At 49.5% G+C, this 18,298-nt stretch overlaps 2 protein-coding genes across 7 annotated transcripts; both read right to left on the bottom strand.

Moving 5' to 3' along the window:
* Positions 1 to 102: 102 nt before the first annotated feature.
* On the bottom strand, positions 103 to 16,430 carry LOC121589871 (jmjC domain-containing histone demethylation protein 1). Of its 6 annotated transcripts, none has more exons than XM_041909084.1 (5): positions 16,229 to 16,430; positions 13,144 to 14,004; positions 7,713 to 7,873; positions 3,620 to 5,813; positions 103 to 3,540 (listed from the first exon to the last, which is right to left on the bottom strand). In XM_041909084.1, exons 2-5 carry the CDS (start codon positions 13,195 to 13,197, stop codon positions 1,846 to 1,848), a joined length of 4,104 nt encoding a protein of 1,367 aa, XP_041765018.1. In that variant the 5' UTR covers positions 13,198 to 14,004; positions 16,229 to 16,430; the 3' UTR covers positions 103 to 1,845. The 6 variants fall into 6 exon arrangements, with proteins under 6 accessions (XP_041765018.1, XP_041765015.1, XP_041765017.1 ...); XM_041909081.1 differs by having other exon boundaries at positions 16,225 to 16,430; XM_041909083.1 differs by having other exon boundaries at positions 16,221 to 16,430.
* A 275-nt stretch (positions 16,431 to 16,705) lies between these two features.
* LOC121589877 lies at positions 16,706 to 18,253 on the bottom strand. The gene is made up of 3 exons (XM_041909096.1): positions 17,949 to 18,253; positions 17,607 to 17,870; positions 16,706 to 17,528 (listed from the first exon to the last, which is right to left on the bottom strand). Exons 1-3 carry the CDS (start codon positions 18,005 to 18,007, stop codon positions 16,922 to 16,924), a joined length of 930 nt encoding a protein of 309 aa, XP_041765030.1. The 5' UTR covers positions 18,008 to 18,253; the 3' UTR covers positions 16,706 to 16,921.
* Positions 18,254 to 18,298: the final 45 nt, after the last annotated feature.

Below are 18,298 nucleotides of genomic sequence, written 5' to 3' on the forward strand. Positions count from 1 at the left end.
TTAAGGTAAACGCATCTCTTGCTTGTCGCTCCTATCTCTATTCTGTACTCGCCCTTTGACTTCGGAGGCACTCTAAATTGGTATGCATTTAGAGTTGCACTATTTTTCCTACATTACAATATGCTTTCTTACGGCGCTAGATTTGTTTTAGCTTTATTTATCTAAACTCTCCAAACCTATACCCGTTTCACGTGGCCTGTTTTTTATCGGGTTTTGATTGCCTGGAAAAGGGGCTGATTTTGTTTGTTTGCGCTGCAGACACACTAAACACTTACAATACGTTTCCAACTAGACACTGTTTTGGGGAGCACACTACACTGCAAACATGCATTGCACTTGGTGTTGTAATTTGAGCCAATTTATTCATATTGCATTGCAATACTTACAAACTTTCTGCCTGAATCCATACGTTTGCTTGCTTCTCTCTCTTTCCCTCGGCGTGTTGTGTATTCTACATCATGCAACATCAATTTCTCAACTCTAAACATCCATATTATGCGGGATTATTGATGGAATTGTTTGATCCGGGTATTTTATACAGCTTCATCTATTATCACTACAATACGTGCATTGGTTTGCTTTTTTATGAAATAGCTGATGGAAAAAACAGCGATCATGTTACAAACAGCAATACTTCTGAATACTGTTGATACTAGGACCAACGAACAAACTCTACATTTAAACCGAATTGTGCGCCTTTACGTGTTAAACTGAAACTGAAAGATGTATTTAGTATTTCAATAATAATGCATGTTGGAATTTGCTCCAAAAAAAAAAAAAACAAACTCAAACCACAAACAGGTGAGGTGGTTATTGCAATCTTTGCCAGGTTTGTATACACACACACTCACACTTTTGCCTACACATTAAACGATCTTCACGGCCGTTACTTGCACTAACATATGGGCTAAGAAAAACACACATTCCCTATCATATTTTTCGCTTTCGATATCTCGCAAGCATGGTTATGCTATTGCATGATGATTGCACTACCAATCATTGGTTGGTAAATTATTGAAATAAAAAAAAATGCAGCATAAAAATCAATGCTATTATTTCAGCTTCGATTCATGAAACCGACCGACAAAGCTGTCAACTTTAGGAAACTTAGGCCACTTTTGTAATTTTGGGAAGGTTTAAAAATGGTTAGATACTAAAAACCGGGGGTCGTATACCTGACACTCTAATCACCGATGACACACAACCTACCTAGCTTTAGTGTATCTAGCTAGCAATTTTGCCGTGTAAAAGGTTCGCTTTTTACGTCTTTCGATTTCCGTCACAGTGCTCAGGTGCATGCATGAACTAGTCCTAAAGTCCCATGGCCTATCGACGATAAATGTAATGCGTTCTTGTAGTATCTAGACTTTATCCCTTCTATTGTTAGCTTAATTCATAAACACAGTTAAATGTAGTAAATGACCATCCACAAGGGATGCTGGTTTGCATGAGGAGCACAGAGCGAGGACTTTTACAAAATAATACATAACTGAACGGACACAACAGCACGCGTAAACACACGCCTGTGTGTATGTGTACGTCCACAAATGCATGGTTGCTGTTGTTATTGTTGTTGTTGTTGTGCACATGTTAATCACTTAAACAGCAGAATTGTTAAAACTTAAAAATAGTCTTTGGTTTCATTTCGAAATGTTGATTTCTTCACCTTCACTACCCCGATGTGTGTGTGTGTTTGTTTGCTCCTATATTCCAGGGATAGAGTGTCAATAGCCCGTCACCAAGGAAAAGCTCGCGAAACCCTGTGCGGCAGGGTTTTACAGTGTCCTTGGATACCAAGAAGCTCTTGACGTTTGCAGGGGGAAAAGAAGAAAGAATACGAGCTTATCACTGTGCCTCTGATGACTGTTGCTGCTGCTGCTGCTGCTGTTGGGAGGCTGGTTGTTTCCGCTTGTCAACTAGCTTAATATCGTGTAGCTGCAGGTCGTTCTTTGAGATGGATGCAAACTTGATCATCGACTGGGTGGAAACCTGCGGCACGTGACTGAGATCAAGCCGCGTCAGGGCATCACACTTTGCCAGATGGTCAAGCGATAGCTCAGTGATCAGCTTGCAGCAGCTCAGGTCTAACTCGACCAGCGTTTTGATGGCCGCTGGCGACGTACCGATCTGTGCGATTGCCGCATCCGTAATGCGCTGGCACGAGCTCAGATCGAGATGCGTGAGGTTCGGCAGCCCTTGGGTGATGTAGCGCAGCGCCACATCCGAGATGTCCGCCCCGGCCACCTTTAGCATTTTCAGGTTGCGCAGCCTGGACTTCGAATCGGCCAGCCCGGGGCGCGAATCTTTCGGCGGGGAGAGAATCTCCCGGATGGCGAAATCGTTCAGCCCAGCAATAAAGCTCAGATCCAGCACCTGAAGCGGCGGGCACATACAGGTGTGCAGCCCCAGCACGGCCTGTATGTGTGTGCCCTGCAGGGAGAGATTCTTAAGACCGGGAATGCGCGATATTAGCCACGTAACCTGCCGCTTGCCCAGCCCTATCCAATCCATGATCAAATGTTCGGGCTGGCGGCGCACTATCGCCGACAGCAGGTTCGGCGACAGCTTGTACTCTGCGCAGTTCATCCGCTTCCAGAGCGATGGATCCACGGCTATGTTAGCCCACGTCTTGCACACCATCGTACAGGTCACGAGCGTTTCCGGGGGTAGGTAGCGAAACACAGCCAACAAACAGGGAGCGTCCAGCGCGTAGTTCCCGGACAAAGACATCGTCGGTGTGTGCGCCACCGAAGCCGGCCGGATCGGGTACAGCGGCTTCTTCATCGGTTTCGTCGACGTGCTGTGTATCTGATGCGCCAGCTGCATTCGCTGGGAGGACTTTTTCCTCGGCAGCGAACCACCGTGACTGTTCTTCGCTTCATTGCCATCCGGAGCACCTGTACCGGTTCCACCGCTATGGTGGTGTGTGTTTATGACACCGCCTTCATCACTCTTTCTTCGCTTCACCGCAACACCGTCCGCTCCCGCCGCACACGACGATGCCAGTTGCTCGCGCTGCATCTCACGACCATCTTTAATGACGCTGGTCGCATGGTGATTCGCCGAATAGCCATGATTCGGATGATGGTCCAATGGTTCGTCCTTTACCTCCACCTTCATCGAGCCGCCGCCCATCGCCGTGCCTGTACCCGGGGAGGAGTTCAGCGAATGGTGCATTTTCTTGCCCACCCCGGAAGCGTCATATTCCGACCCGCTGGACAGATCTTCGTCCTTAATCTTGGGTTTTCGCTCGAACAGGATGTTGCCACCTTTACTCCCTACAATTACCGCACTGCCAGACACCGCAAAATCGTACAGCATATCGTCCTGGAAGCGGGGTGCCCTCGGAGCGGAAACGTTCGCTCCCGCCATCATACCATCACCCGTACTGTTCATCGAACCTTCGCCACCACTTCCCGCCCCACCATGCCCACTACCACCTATCCGACCGAACTCGGCATTGTGGGCTGAGGATGCGTCGCTGCTGCACGACATGCGCCGTATGTCGGAAGATTTTTGTCGCGCTCGGAAGTGTCGAGGCTAAAATGAAAAAAAAAAAAAAGATTAACAAATATCCTTGCAATTCATTAGATCCTCATTGTGTCACGATCTGTCTTACCCGGTAGTCCGTATTTTTGCCTGACTTACAGCACGACGGACACTCCCAGCTGTTCGGCAGATCGTCATTCACGATGCCCTGCGCCTCCGGGGCAGCACGCTGCGCGCAGTCGGGGTGCGAAATCTCGTAACACACCGAGCACTCCATCAGCGCGGACGGGCCCTCCTGCATCTGGGCCTGCAGTTTCGCTTGCGCCGGCGCCATTATCGGCGCCTGGCGCCATCCGTCCAGATTGCAGTGAATGCACTGCGCCGTCACTGGCAGCATCGGCTGCAGACACTGGCGCATCATGCACGTTTGCTTCGCCCGCCCCGGCCCGCCAAACTTCACCATATCGAGGCAGAAACTACACTCCCCGCAATCGGACCGCTGACAGGCTTCGCAGTTTTTGCATCGTGTCCGGCGCCTGCGCGGTCCGTTACCACCCCCGTCCCGTTTCTCACCACCGTGCCCACTGTTGCCGGTGCCGTGCTTTTTGTACGGTCCGCGGCCCACCCCACTCGACGGTAGACGGTTGCCGCTGGTTGGCTGCGGCGACACAAAGTTCCGATCGTCACCGTTGCCCTGATGATGGTTGTTGTACCTTGCCGGCGGTCCCATCGTGGTACCCCCGTTGGAGCTACCGATCGGCGAACGCGAAGTGCCGTTTGCATCACCGTCGGCCGTCTCACCGGACAGCTCCTTACTACGCGGCACCGCATGACTGTGACGACTTTGGGAATGATTTTGCTGCTGATCCTGCTGCTGCTGCTGCTGCTGCTGCTGCTGCTGCTCTACAATGACCTGCCGAAGTGGCTGTTGTGCGTGTTGAGATTGTAAATGTGCTTCCGCTACACTTTCACTACCATTCCCCATTCGGTTGTCACCATTTTTGTTTCTCTCCTGCTGCTCCACCTCCTGCAACCGTTGCCGCTCATGGTCCGCATTTCTTCGACGGATTTCTGCCTCTTCAACGCCCTCCTCGTCTTCCTCCTCGTCCTCATCGCGGTCCCGTCGGTTATCGCGCGGTCCCTCGTTGTCAGTCGTACGGTTTCCTCCACCGTCGCCCGAATAATACTCATAGTGCTCCCGGATGTACGAATTGTTGCTGACGTTCAGGTCAGGATGCAGCACCGGCACACCGGTCACAGCCAGCTCCGGAATGTCCTTACAGTGCCGCTCGACCAGCGTCCGCACGTCCTTGATCAGTGCCACCGGGTCCTTGATTAGCTCTGGCACGTTTTTCTTCTGCGCGGGCAGATCGTACAGGTACATCACGATATCCTTCAGCCCGAACAGCTCGTAGTGCGTCAGATGCACGTGCGGCTTACCGACCAGCTCGTGCTCCCGGCCCGGTTCGCCCTCCAGATGCGAATGGCCGAGCAGCGTGTACACGTACTTCGCCAGCACGTACCAGAGCATCTCGGTGAAGAAGGGATAGCGAAACTTTTGCGGCACCTTCGTATTATCCTCGACCTGCGTAATCTTTAGCTGCTTCACGATACCGAACGAGTGCAGAAAATTCCCGCCGAACACGAGCGAATCCGTCGGCGTGTACACGGCGTGTATCCACCCGGTCGGTATGAAGAACGTGTTGCCGGCGGTCAGGTACACCCGGGCACACTTCTCCACCGTGTCGCCGAAGAACACGTCCGACTGCTTGCCGGACAGTACCCACTTCTCGTACAGCTGCAGGTTCTTGTCGGTGGGCGGTATCAGCCAGAAGACCTTGCTGCCGCGCAGTATGTGGTACCAGACGGACGTACCGCCAAAGTCGACGTGAAAGTCGGTGTAGCAGTTCTTCACCGACATCAGGCAGTACTTCTGCACTTTCGGGTACATCATGTCGTTCAGCAGGTTGGTCGACTCGACCTGCGATTCCTTCAGCTGCTTCGGCCACACCACATCCACCCAGTCGATCTGGCGCACGATCGCCGGACTCTGCACGTAGTTTTCCAGCTTGGTGTGGGAAAACTCGAGCGAAATCACGTTCAGCAGCTTCTTCTTCACCGGGTCCTCGTAGTACTTCTCCCACTCCTTCATCGTCATCTCGACGTTCTTCTGCGTGTTGACGTCCATCACGTCCAGCACGCGGCGCGACCCGACGCACATCCGGACGTCGCTGATGGAGAAATTGGCCGTCGGCACCTGCAGCCCGAGACCGGTTTTCTCCTTGAACAGTAGCGGAATGTTGAAGCCATTATGTTGCAAAAACCTGAAGGCAAAACGGGAGCATAAAAAAAATAATCATAAGAGTAATGTTCTATTGTAAGCATGCAAAAACATTTCACAACAAACAGTACAATCATTTAGCCAGCTACCAGGGAGGAACTTATCGAACAAAAATGCACTTAGTTTCACCACCGACATACTCCTACTGCAATCTCACCTTCTTAGGCGCACGGCGCAACTCGTTTCTAATTCGATTAATTTGCCTAAACAAGCGCGGTCGAACCGGCACAAGCCCCAGCCGGGATTTAAACAGGTCAACAATAAATAATAGGACACCGTTCTGTTGACCGCACATCATGAGCCAATCTGTGCATCTTCGTCGACCCACAGAGAGGAGTCTTGACCCGATTCAGATTTTTTCCAAAAGCACGAACCACACAACCTAAATGCATTATCGCGTGCAGCTATGGTTTCAAATTGGGCAGCATTATTTGGTGGTTTGTTTTCCTTGCAAAAACAAACAAAAAACTTGTCCACAAAAAAGGTGACGCCCGCCCGCAAATTCCACAACGAAACAAAAACAAAAAAGCGCAACCCAAAGTTGTCATAAAATTGAAAATGTATAGAGGTCATGTTTTTCTTGCCTCTTTCTCTCGCCTGCTCCATTCCGTTTCGTCCGAGGAACGGTTTGGAAAAGGATGAACGATTTTTTTTGCACCGTGCCCACAGTTACGCCTGACGGCACGCCGCTTTCTGGCAAAACACGTGCTGGCGGCGGTACACGGGCTGGAAGGAAGGAAGGATATAAGTGAGTGGAAGGTTTTTGACAAATCGTTCACACAGATTGCGGCCGGTTTGTTGGACATGCTGTGCTGACAAGCGCGCGCGAGAGAGAAGCATGTTAGTGCGCGGTACGTTATCGATTTTCATTAATTCAATTTTACTAACAATTTAATCACTAATAATTACATTCACGACCCGCGCAGAGTCCGCGCGGGGAGTTTAATTGATGCGAATAACTTAATCAAGCCATTGCTCTTTGGCGCAGAAGATGGTTTCTCGCAAACAGTACCGGCAAGAACGTCGGTGTTATTAGATTCGTATATTAATTCAGCTTTTTATTCAGCTCAACTTTTCTGTGAGGGCTTTTGGAACATTTTTCAAATTGGCGGCCATTTTCAAATGTATCATGTTCGTTTCAGTTCCTTCCTTCGCAAGCCAGCCTCGTGATTCAACACCGCAAGCTTCTCTTCGTAGATTAGGTAAGTTTGAAAACCCACTTATGGAACCACTTTCGCCCTCCAAGTAGACAGTTAGAGAAGGGCAACATATAAGCGTGGCAAAAAATAAGAAGAATAAGGATGAGAGAGCGACCATACAACACCATCTTCGTCCGACAGTTATCCCATTTTCGTGGAATTGCCATGAAACGAGAACGGCGAGCGTTCAGGAAAAACCTTGAAAGGAGGAAGTAACCGAATAGATGGGTAACCTTTCTAGAGAAAACCCGACACACGGGTACGGAGAAGAAATCATGGTTGGTTTCACATTAAGAAACAAGAAAAAATGCATACGTAAGCTTTGCACTGCATCTCTTGGCAAGAATTGATAAAGCTATCTAAGGAGAAATTAAAATAGGAAATCTGAAGTTGGGTGATTGCTGCAGCAGCACACACTTGTCAGTTACAATCACACCGAACCAAATTCGGGGCACGTTTCAGCTGCCTCGTGGTGGACAGTTCACGTGTATACCGGTGTACACTACTACTACTACAAAACGTCTTTAGCCTTCGAAAGACACCAACCATAACGTAATTTTCGCATACAACCGTACCACCACCACCACCACCACTTCAGCCGCAGCGAATGGAAACGCAAAGGCCATTAGACCGGAAAAAAAGATCAACCGGCTACCACCCCCGCACACCCTACTACTACTTACCCTACGGTTAGATTTTCGCCTTTCATCTCGCGCACCATGCCGGACTGGGCGAATCGTGGCGATTCCAGCTTTTCCGCCACGCTGAATCCCCGCGCTCCCTCGTAATCATCGTCGCCAAGCGTCCAGTCGTCCGAGTACAGCTTCTTCTGTTTGCGTTCGCGCTGTGGATAAAAAGGGACAAGAAAAAGGGAAAACAAAATCAATGCAAACTGTCTGCTGTCCACTAGATGGTTCGGGGCTTTTCCAACCACATTGTTGTTGTTCCTTCACTCTCTCCTAAAAAGTGTCGCCTGACAGTTTTGACGTATTAATAGTACCTTTTCCTGGGTACACGAGAGGGGGCACAACCAACGCCTACTGTAAGCGACATTAAAACGGATGCTTTTTTTAAGGGCAGAGAAAACTCAACAAGCTAAACAACACACGCGGCAAAGGGGAATGTAACTGTGATTACAAGCAAGCACATGGGTATTTGCTACTGCTGCCCTTCGATCATCTACGTCATGGCCTCCTCCGTTTTACTTCTTCTTCTCACATGGTCGGGGCGGTTTGTGTACCCCCCCCCCACCTCCCCTCACCCTCCTGCCGGGCAGACGGCGGACGAGCCAGTGGTGCAATTCGTGTCTTAATCCCGCCACAGTGCGCCGTTCGTGCGCCGGACGGGCAGGCAATTTTATGACCGTGAAAAGTGAAAGTCATTCCTCAGCTGTTTCTTGTTCAATTGACGGTCGGTGGCGTTTTTCATACTTGGCGCAAGAAAACTCCCCCGTCACTACTACAACACACGTGTTGCTGCGGCAGTGAAGACGAGTATCAAGTGCGAAACACCGTTTAAATCATTACCGTTTGATACATAAAATGGGCTTTCACTGGTAGTGTTTGTTAGCTTCTGATATCGTACTAACCAAAAATGGGCATTTCTATATTAAACAATCTTACAATCATTTTAGAGCCGATTCCGTGGTACAATGTATTGAAGTTATTAACAGATCTACATGTTTCGAAACAAAAACGCATCCAACACTACTCACTCCCAGAAGTGATTCGATCAATGCTTTCAAAAAAAAGGAATATCCAACATTAAAAAAATATATTTAAAAAAACTCCCAACAGGCACACAGATAAAGTACGTCTATAAAAGACGAGATCGTCGTGCGAGGATATATCGAAGGTTCCAAAATTGCGAACCTCCAAAAACCTGAACCTGAACAAACCGGTTTCGTAAGCCTGTTTTAGGGCATATGTTGGTTGGCGGCAACAGGCGTTGGCTTTAAATAAAACCTCTCGCGCGTAGCCAATGTTCTAGCGGCAGTGCACGACATTACGCGCCGCCTTTGGAAGCGCATCTGACTGCACATAATACTGTGTGTGGCACACCTACTACACTCTACCTGTTACTGAATAAAGCATTAAAAGGCAGTAACAAAAAGGGATGATGCTGCCCTTCCAGGCTGATGATGATTATGCTCACACACACGCACACAGGCAGAGACATTTGGTATTTTTAGATTTTTGCTGCATTTTCCCATTACACTGAAATCGATAAAACCCTTAGTAAAGAGATTTCCCCCCACGGTACCTACAACAAACATCGATCGGGATGATGTTGGGTTGGGTTGTATCTTTCTTGACCGTGCTGGAACTTGTTACACTGCGGGGAAATGGGCGCTGGTTTTACGCGTCGAAAAGTAAACAAAAGCGAATGGGGGGGGGGGTTCGGGGGAGGGGGGGGGGGGTTAGTAGCGCACACGGTGCAAAGGAAGCACATACCGGGAACCGGGGGCCCACTTGAGCCCTTCGGCGAAACACGAAAGCGATGGGCCTGTATATCTCGAGTTCGAGTTCTCGTGTATTGGTGCGATGTGCCGGGGGTTTGGATGTGTGTTGGTAAGTGTTTGCCAGCGTTCGTGTGATGTGATCGAGTTCTAGATACGGGGTGAAGCTAATCTTATCGCACGCGGATTTCACGGATACTGATTTAACAAAGTATTTACAAGGGGAAATTTAAAACGGTTCAAACATCACCGAATTCAACGTGATTCTTCTGATGAAAATGCATAAAAAAGCGTCACCTACCAGCGATAATGGCGCCCCAACCGATTTGCTCACCAAAGTGTCGACGAGTCGGCATTATTATCAATCGATAATTAAGATACGCTTTGCCGATATAGGGTTGTACGAAAAAGCTGTGGAGTGTCACCATGACATCCAATTTATTTTTGTCCAGCCTTTTGACGCTTTTTGTATTGCTCACAGACGGAGGGCACAGTAAAGTTGGTCGGGGAACAGCTTTGCAACCAGTTTACTTTTCCAACCGGCGGCTGAGAGAGAGTGTGATTTTCGTGAAACGTCATTTAACGCTGACATGTGACTCTTGCAGGTTTACCGATTTTTCCACAATAACATCACACAATAATAACAATAGCAGCTCTATGCTACACAGCACACGTATGCGTTTATCTGAGACATACAAGCAAAAGGTAAAATGAAAAACCTATCACCATTACGTGTTACGTGCAGATCAACATGCATAGTAAACATTACATAAGTTTTGCTAAATTTTCCTAAAGTCATAATTCATCGTAATATTTTAGCAAGAAATTAGTGTAACTTGTTCGTAACAGAACGTTAGAGCAGTTAAAGTGCTTTTAAGCAGTCTGCAAACAATCATGACCTATCTCCTACTATCTATCTAGTTCCTGTCAATTTCATTTGCACTCGGTAAAATTGCTTCCATTCTTTCCACCGTTCAAGGGTGTGTGTGTGTGTGTGTACCGAAAACAACGTATGAAATATTCATTTCCATCTCGAGAGAAGGAAAAAAGACTAGGACTAAAGGCGATTTCATTCTTTCCGTTTTCTGTTTCTATTACACATCCTCGTCATCATCCTTGTTGGGGTGCGCAGCCGAGGGAATGATCAATACCTGTTCCGGGAGGGGGGGGGGGGGCATGGGCTAGGAAATCATTCCATCTTAGCAGCCGGCCGGTCTCCCCTACTCGTCTGTGTGCCTGTGTGCGAACGAACGAGCAAACGGAGAAGCTCTAGAACAAGGGCAAAAAACAACCCGCAAACCGAACTGCCCAAAGGAAGCTGCTGCGTTCGAAGACACACCGTACCCGCTCTGGAGCCGGCGGGAGGGGGAAGGTACATTTCGTTAAATTCAAACCCATCGAAAGAATGCGCAGCGCCTCCCCAGACCGGCCATAGCAAACAAAAAAAAGCAGGCCAAAATGCTTCGCTCACCCACATTCGCACGCTCACGGCACAAAAGAGACAGAGTTTGTGTGTGTGAGAGAGAAAGAGAACGAGAGACAGGGGAGAATACACGCGTGCGCTGTCCGTTTCGCGTTTATTCGCGCGGGTTTTGACTCACGCGAAACGCACCTATTGGCATCCTTTTCATGCCGCTTGCCGAATTGCAAACATTGCCCCGAATGAAGGGCTGCTCCTGTCTTTATCCTTTTTTCTGTTTCCTTCACTCGTAGAACGGAATGCGCTACCCCGCAAGAGAGAGAGAGAGAGAGAGAGAGAGAGCAAGGGAGAGAGATATAATCTAAAACACTCCACGAAGAAGCAGGTTGAATGCCGCCGATCCAAACGAAACAAGAAGCGATAGTTGATCGGCGCGCATCCAGCAAATGGTATGAAATCATCCCCACAAACACACACACATACACAGACACGTGCGCGCTCTTGACCATATTTTTCGCGTCATCAGCAGGATATGTGTTTACAGGGACAGCGGGACGCTCCCAGGGGGAGTTTTGCGAGGATAGAATTTAGGGAATGACTAACCAAGCTGTTTCGAGCGCGTCATCATGCGCTTATTGTCGCTCCGTTTCATGTGAGCTTTTCGTTGTTGCAAACATTACAAACACACACACACAGCGCCACACTTAGCACACGCTTTTCTACGCTTTTGCCGTGTGCTTCTACTAGCGCAAAATAACACAATTCCGTTCGCAGCAAGTGTTTTTCCCTCCAATTCTTCGCCAAAAACTTACGCAGAGCATTGGTGTATCGCTCCATGCGGGTTTAGACGTTTGGAGGGCAGAATTCAAACGGAAAGTGGAACACTTTTTAAACAGTTGCGACCCACCGGAGCCACGCTGCATTAGTGCGCGGTTACTGATTCAGCAATATAGCCACTAAACCTCCTTTTACTTTTGCGTCTCCCGTCCACCTTTAGCTCGGCTGATCGCGAGAAGTCGATCAAGCAAGGTAAAAAGAGATCTTTCCTTCCCTGCTAGCCTCCCCGAGTAGAGTAAAGGACTGAAGTACTTGCCCTAACACATCACCACTCTGCCGGCGCGTGTCCCCCACCCTTGGAGAAGTTTTTACCAAAAAAGAACGAACCATGATGCGGTAGGTTTTCATGTTATCTCACGTTTTCACCTCATTCAAGACGCAGGAGAAGTCTCTCTTGCTGACGACTTTCCAAAGGCGCGTACTTAACACGCCAAACCAGTGGTCTGACATGAATGGAAGAGCAAGGGATAAAAATTTGCCTATCGTTCCCTTTCCCCGGACATCGTTCGACCCGGAAAGAGAGAGAGAAGAGAGAGAGAGAGAGAGAGAGAGAGAGAGAGAAGGAGAGAGAGAGGGGCAAGATGATGTTGTAGTTTGATTTCCTTCGTGTTCCTTCGGTACGATCCGAAAATAAACCACATGCCATGCCGGCGGCGGCAGCGGTGGCCCACCACCGTGTGGATTGCGTACGCGGAAAGGGTTTGCAATAGTAGATGACTGTCTAATCCGCCACCCTCCTGATGCGTATTAGACAGTCACTATGTCGATACAATTTAGCGATAACAAACATATTGCCACACACACACGTGTGACAAGAATGCCATGATGGGGAAAGATTATTTTCATTTTAGACTTTCATACTTTTTTGCCACATCCAAGCAAGCAAAGTCAAGCACACCACACAACACACGGCCAACTTTGGCGAGCGCAAGACAAACTAGAACGCTTGGCGGCAGCTATTTCTGGAACCTGTGATCGGAACAACTTTTCCGCCAGGTGTGTTCGGAGCAGCGCGTCTTGAGCGTGTGCCTGTGTATGTGCAAATGTCGCCGTATGCTGCATCGACCACATCCGGCGGGAAAGATGATGTCTTATCGTGTAATGTTGATCTGCGCCAAACGGAGCGCGTGTATTTTCCATTCCGCAGAGCGATTGCATCATTTAGCAGGATCGCGCCGCAGGAATTCAAAAAGGACTGGTCCTGGTTTTCTATCGGGTCGCTCCAGCACACCTTTTTGCACGCCAACGTCACTTCCGCCAGGGAAAAGGAGCTAAAACCTTACTTTGCTCATATTCACTGACTCAAGCTATTCATACATTTTTGCGTTTGCGATAACCCCGTTCTCTACCCAATTTGTATTGGTCGTGATGTGTGCGTTTTCCCTCCCCGCTAACTCACCAGTTGTCTGCGACTTTTCGATGGCGATATCGGCGGCACCTTATCGGATGACATCGTGCCGCACGTTTTTTACGTACGCTACACCGCTCAACCAAACGAAGCCAACGTGCTGATGTGTTGCCGTGGTTTGTTAATGATGGCAATGATGATAACGATGACGATGGTTGCTTATCTGAGCCCTTTTTTTTGTAACCCGTAGTTCTTGACGCTTCAGTACACGCCACGCTATCGCCGCTTTTCGGTTACACGATGCACACAGACACCCTTGCACTGAATTTGCCACACGGTAGTTAATTAATTTCACTTATTTTCCACCGACTAACGCTAGCCTGGTGCTGGACTGGACACTATTGCAGCAGCTGTGTAGGGGCAAAGGTGCCGAGCGCCATCCTGGCATATGTTGTTACTTTGCTGCTGACGTCACACATGCACACGCACACACAACCGCTGTGACGGTTCACAACAAAACACGAACACGGTGACATTTACGTTTCACGCACTTGCTCTTCACGCTCTTTTGTCTCTTTAACAACAACACAATGCACGTACACACACACACACACAAACATACACGCACACCTGCTGATTTTTCCCGTCCGTTTTCTTCCTCGTGCTCGCTTCTTCGCGTGCGTGTGCACTCTTTTTATCACTTTGCTCCAGTTACATGCCTCCGCCGCTCTTGTTTCACCCCACTTCCTTCAACCACTTTATGGCAACGCGGCACACTGTGATGACGGATGATGATTGTTTATGCTTTCTTTCTGCACACGGTGGGTCGCGCCGATACCGACTATAGCTTCACCGAGAACGACGCATCACACCACATACACACACACAAACACTCACGCACGGTAGAACCACCTAGAGATGCAAGGGAAAAGGGAAGAGAAAGAACCGAAAGGAATGAGGAAAATGCTGTGAATGCGTAAGCCCTGCGAAAGAGAAGACCACCGACAACAAGGAAAGAGACGTAGGCCGAGGAAAAAGGCAAACGCAGCACAGCCCCGAATATACGTGTAAACGTGCATTCCAATAAACTGCACCCTTGACACTTTCTGCTTTTTCTTCTTCTGCTCTCACTTCCCTCTCGCTGTGGTGGTGGTAAACGATACCAAACGGAGGAAAAAAATACACGACACACACACACACACACACACACACACACACACACACACACACACACACACACACACGCACACACATGCAGGCGTATGATTTTCTGAGCTATCGTTCTCTTTCGCTCGCCTTTCTTCCGCGTTGCTTCTTTTGCGTTGCTCCCCACCGTTGTTGCTTTTGCTCTTCACGCTTTGCTTCTCACTCTTGCTCGATTCACTTGTCACGGTTGCTGATGATGATGATGCGGTTGCGTTTCGGTATGGTGGGCCAGAGCCCTCCACTCCCCTCCCCCGCCCTCTAACACTATTTTCCGTGCCTGTTTTCTTCCCTAATTATGAGCTCCCCATTGACACATGGGGAAAAAGGTGGGGCAAAGGTAGTTCCTTCTAGGAGCGGGGACACACACACAAACACTCACACACGCACACACGCGTAATGAAAGATAACACGACACAGAAGCGGCGACAGCGATTAAAACGTAACAACAGATGAAAATCTATTCCATTTTCCGCCCAATCGTATCACATTAGCTCCACACACACACACACACACACACACACACACACACACACATACACACTCCCCGTTCAGCTTTCGACACAACTGTGGACAGCACACACAGGCTTGAGTGAGCTCTAGAAGGCTACAGACCAGTGTGCCTGCAAAGTGGTGCGCTGGCTGGCTGGCTAGCTGGCTGGCTGCTGGTGACCGGAAGCCCTAGCCCGACCGCAACCTAAACCCAATCACTCTGCGGCGAGGAGATATGTCGAAAGACAACCACCGCCACGAGTCTAAAACGCGCATTCACTTTCAACACGCTCCGTGCGGTGCGCGGTGCACTGTTGATTGCGTTTTGCTGCCCCGACAAGTGAGACCAGACCTACCACTGCGATGTATAAATGGCGGCCGATTCTGCTGCTGCTGCTGCTGCTGCTGAAAAACCGCACCACAGAACGCGTCCCAGATGAGCCGTCGCCTTCCTTAAACTGGCACGCACACGCCCGTACTGAACGGAACCGTTTCGACCGGGAAGACCTCGAGCTGCGCTGCGAGCGAGTTTCGATGCGTTCGGATACCGCGAAGATGACGTCATCGGGGACGGTGGTACGGTGGTGCGTGCGCATCACACGCGGTGGTCAAAAGTTTTGATACCGTGCTTTACCGAATCGGACAACCGCTTGCCTAAAGTAAGTGGATATTTACGTGTAAAATCGTACGTCCCTTTTTTAAACGTGCAAATGGACAAAATGCGTTCCATTTTCTAATCACAATATTAACGCAATCCAACGGCATCTAATAATGTATCCGCTCGCAAGCTGATGCACGCTCCCACTGTGCCGTTTGTTCGGGGTTTGTTTCGTCGTTTTCGGACTACCCGCGCCGCGCGTTTCCCTCCGTAGGATGAAAAGAAGCGCAGGCACGATTTGCGGGCGGTACGTGCAGGCGCAAGACAGAAAGAGAGATACACATTCACTTTTCTGCCACTTCTCGAAACCACACAACGCACAGCGCGCGACGCTGATGTTGATGAGGCTTGATGTTACGGCGGGTGGAGGAAGGCTACGGTGCGGTGCGACGAGAGCACACTATTCACAGCACAATCACCATCGCCGCTGCTGCCTCCTCTGCAACCACCACCACCACCACCACCAACTTCCCTACTGGCGCCGCTTCAACCTTCCATCATTCATGAACACGCCGCACTCATCGCTTGAATATTCTGCCGTCGTCGCCGTGGTCCCAGTTGGCCATTTGCAGGCTGATGCTGCTACACCACTTATTGCTGCTGCTGCTGCTGCTGTTTTTATTTTGTGTTGTGGCTGCCTTTTTCACTCACGCACTTTTTGCCACACACCGAACCATGGGTGTGTGTGTGTGTGTGTACGTGTGCCCGCGTGATAAATAATAAAACTAATTACGTTTTCCCTTTGTTTAACGACTACACACACACACACGCCTACCTACCCACCCGTACGGGGTCACATTTTCATCGAACCACCAGCTATTAATCGTAAACACGCTGCCTGAAACACCGCACAGAGCACAAAAAAGGTATGCACCCGAACGCCCGCAAGCCGGGGGAACAGAGCACTGAAAACGGGAAAAAATCTGCAGCTATGTCGTCGAAATTGCACCGACGCAGCGTACGGTTTCACGTGTGTCCGCCCGGATTCACCGAAATCGACTGAGAGCGAAAAAACGATCGCCTTCTCTTTTGCGGGTAATTTTTACCCCCATCGAACGACAAGCGATACTCTCGGCGAATATTTCTCTCTCGCTCTCGCTCTCTTACTGATTTGTCGCTCCCGGTTTGCGGTGTTTCGAAGTGTTTTTTCTTTCTTCCAAAAGCGGTGAATTTACGTTCGGTTCTGGCGGATAAATAAGTTATACAAAATTAGCAGTGAAACGCCAAACGAAGATAATTTCAAAAAATCAGTCACAAACATTCAAGAAGCATTTAAATTTATTCCTTACTGGCTTACGGACCCTATCGAAAGGACAACATTGTAAAAAGAAAATGAAGAAACAAGACACCGCTTATTTTCCTTACATTAGTTTTCCTTCGCGCAAATCACGTTAGAGCACGCCAAAAACTGTACAGCATGATTATTTAGGATTGTTACATGACAAAGAGAAGCTCGCCTTTGCATCCTTCTAAAAGCTACATTTCCACGTCCATCGTGGCCGGATCCGGCGCTGATCCCTGCGGCCAACCCGCGCCGCTCCCGTCCGGCTCAAAATCCAAATCCTCGTCGTAATCGGGCAGATCCGGCAGTGGTTCGTCACTGATGGCCATCGAGTCCGGCGCAGCTTCGCTGTTGTTGTTATTTTTCATCGCTTTCCGCTCCTCACGCTCCCGTTCCTCCAACTGTTGGGCAACCTTCGAGAGCACGGACTGCACGCGCTCCTGGGGCGGCTGCCAGATCATCAGCGCAGTGCACGGCTTTTCGATGCGCTGCAGCAACGCTTTGGGCAAGATTTCGCCCCGGCCGTCCAACCGGCGCACCTCCTCGCAGATTGCGATGCGCTGTGCTTTCTTTAACCGTTCCTCCAGCTCCTGCGGCGACATGCACACGTGGTACGCGTCCGCGTCGTCCGAAACGTTGCCCGCATCGCCCAGCAGCATGTCCTCTTCTCGGCTGGAGTGGGCACGAGGGTCAGCTGTCGATGCCTGCGTACGGATGTCGTGGGCGGTGTATTCGGTGGAAAGGTGCAGATTGTTGAAATGCGATGACATTACTTCCTCGGTGAGAAATTGCTTCGATGGACTGGTGGAGAATGGTAGTAGGGAAAAAAGCGTCACTCGGCTGCTCTGCACACTCTTCAGACGAACGTGCAATACTTACATTGGGATGACGTCGGGATCGGGCTTTCGTTTTCTGAGTTCCGGCAGGAAGGAGACCGGCGCGGGTCCAAATGATGGTGGGCTGCTACCGGATGGCATCTGGGGGATGGGCGAGGGTGGTCCCGTGATGGGGCTTGGTCGGATAACTGCATTGAATTCCATCACTTGCCCCGGTTTCATCCCGTACGACCAGGGCATTTCGGCAAAGTTGAACGGTGCACCCGTAGGCGACGGCATTATTTGTGATGGCAGTATGCTTGGATTTCTAAAATGTATTCAGTGGGTAAATAGAGAACCGAAAAATGCTGCACAAAACAGTCAACGGACGCTGTACTGATCGTACCTGATCTTGAGGGGAGAGATCCGCTTGGTTCCCTGGTAGAAACTAGAATGGGATGCCATCTCGGTGCGTCGCCGAGCGATAGTGTGTCCTTGTGTGTGTGCGTAGTTGTGGAAATCCAACCCCGTGGAAGGTGCTCGCACGTTCCAGAACTTTCCCGCAACTACCCGAACTAGTGTACGGCGCTTTTCTTTATTGCAAACATAAATAAACACAGTAAAATTCCACAAATTGTTCGGAGCACGCAAAAAAGTATGGATTTTTCTTTGCCTTTTTTGTTTTGCTGTTTTTTTTTTGACGTGCTGCAGCAATGGTAAATATTGTGAGACCAGTGTGGCCAGATTATTTTGGCA

Source organism: Anopheles merus, chromosome 2R (assembly GCF_017562075.2).
Source record: "Anopheles merus strain MAF chromosome 2R, AmerM5.1, whole genome shotgun sequence".
NCBI classification, from domain to species: Eukaryota; Metazoa; Arthropoda; class Insecta; order Diptera; family Culicidae; genus Anopheles; species Anopheles merus.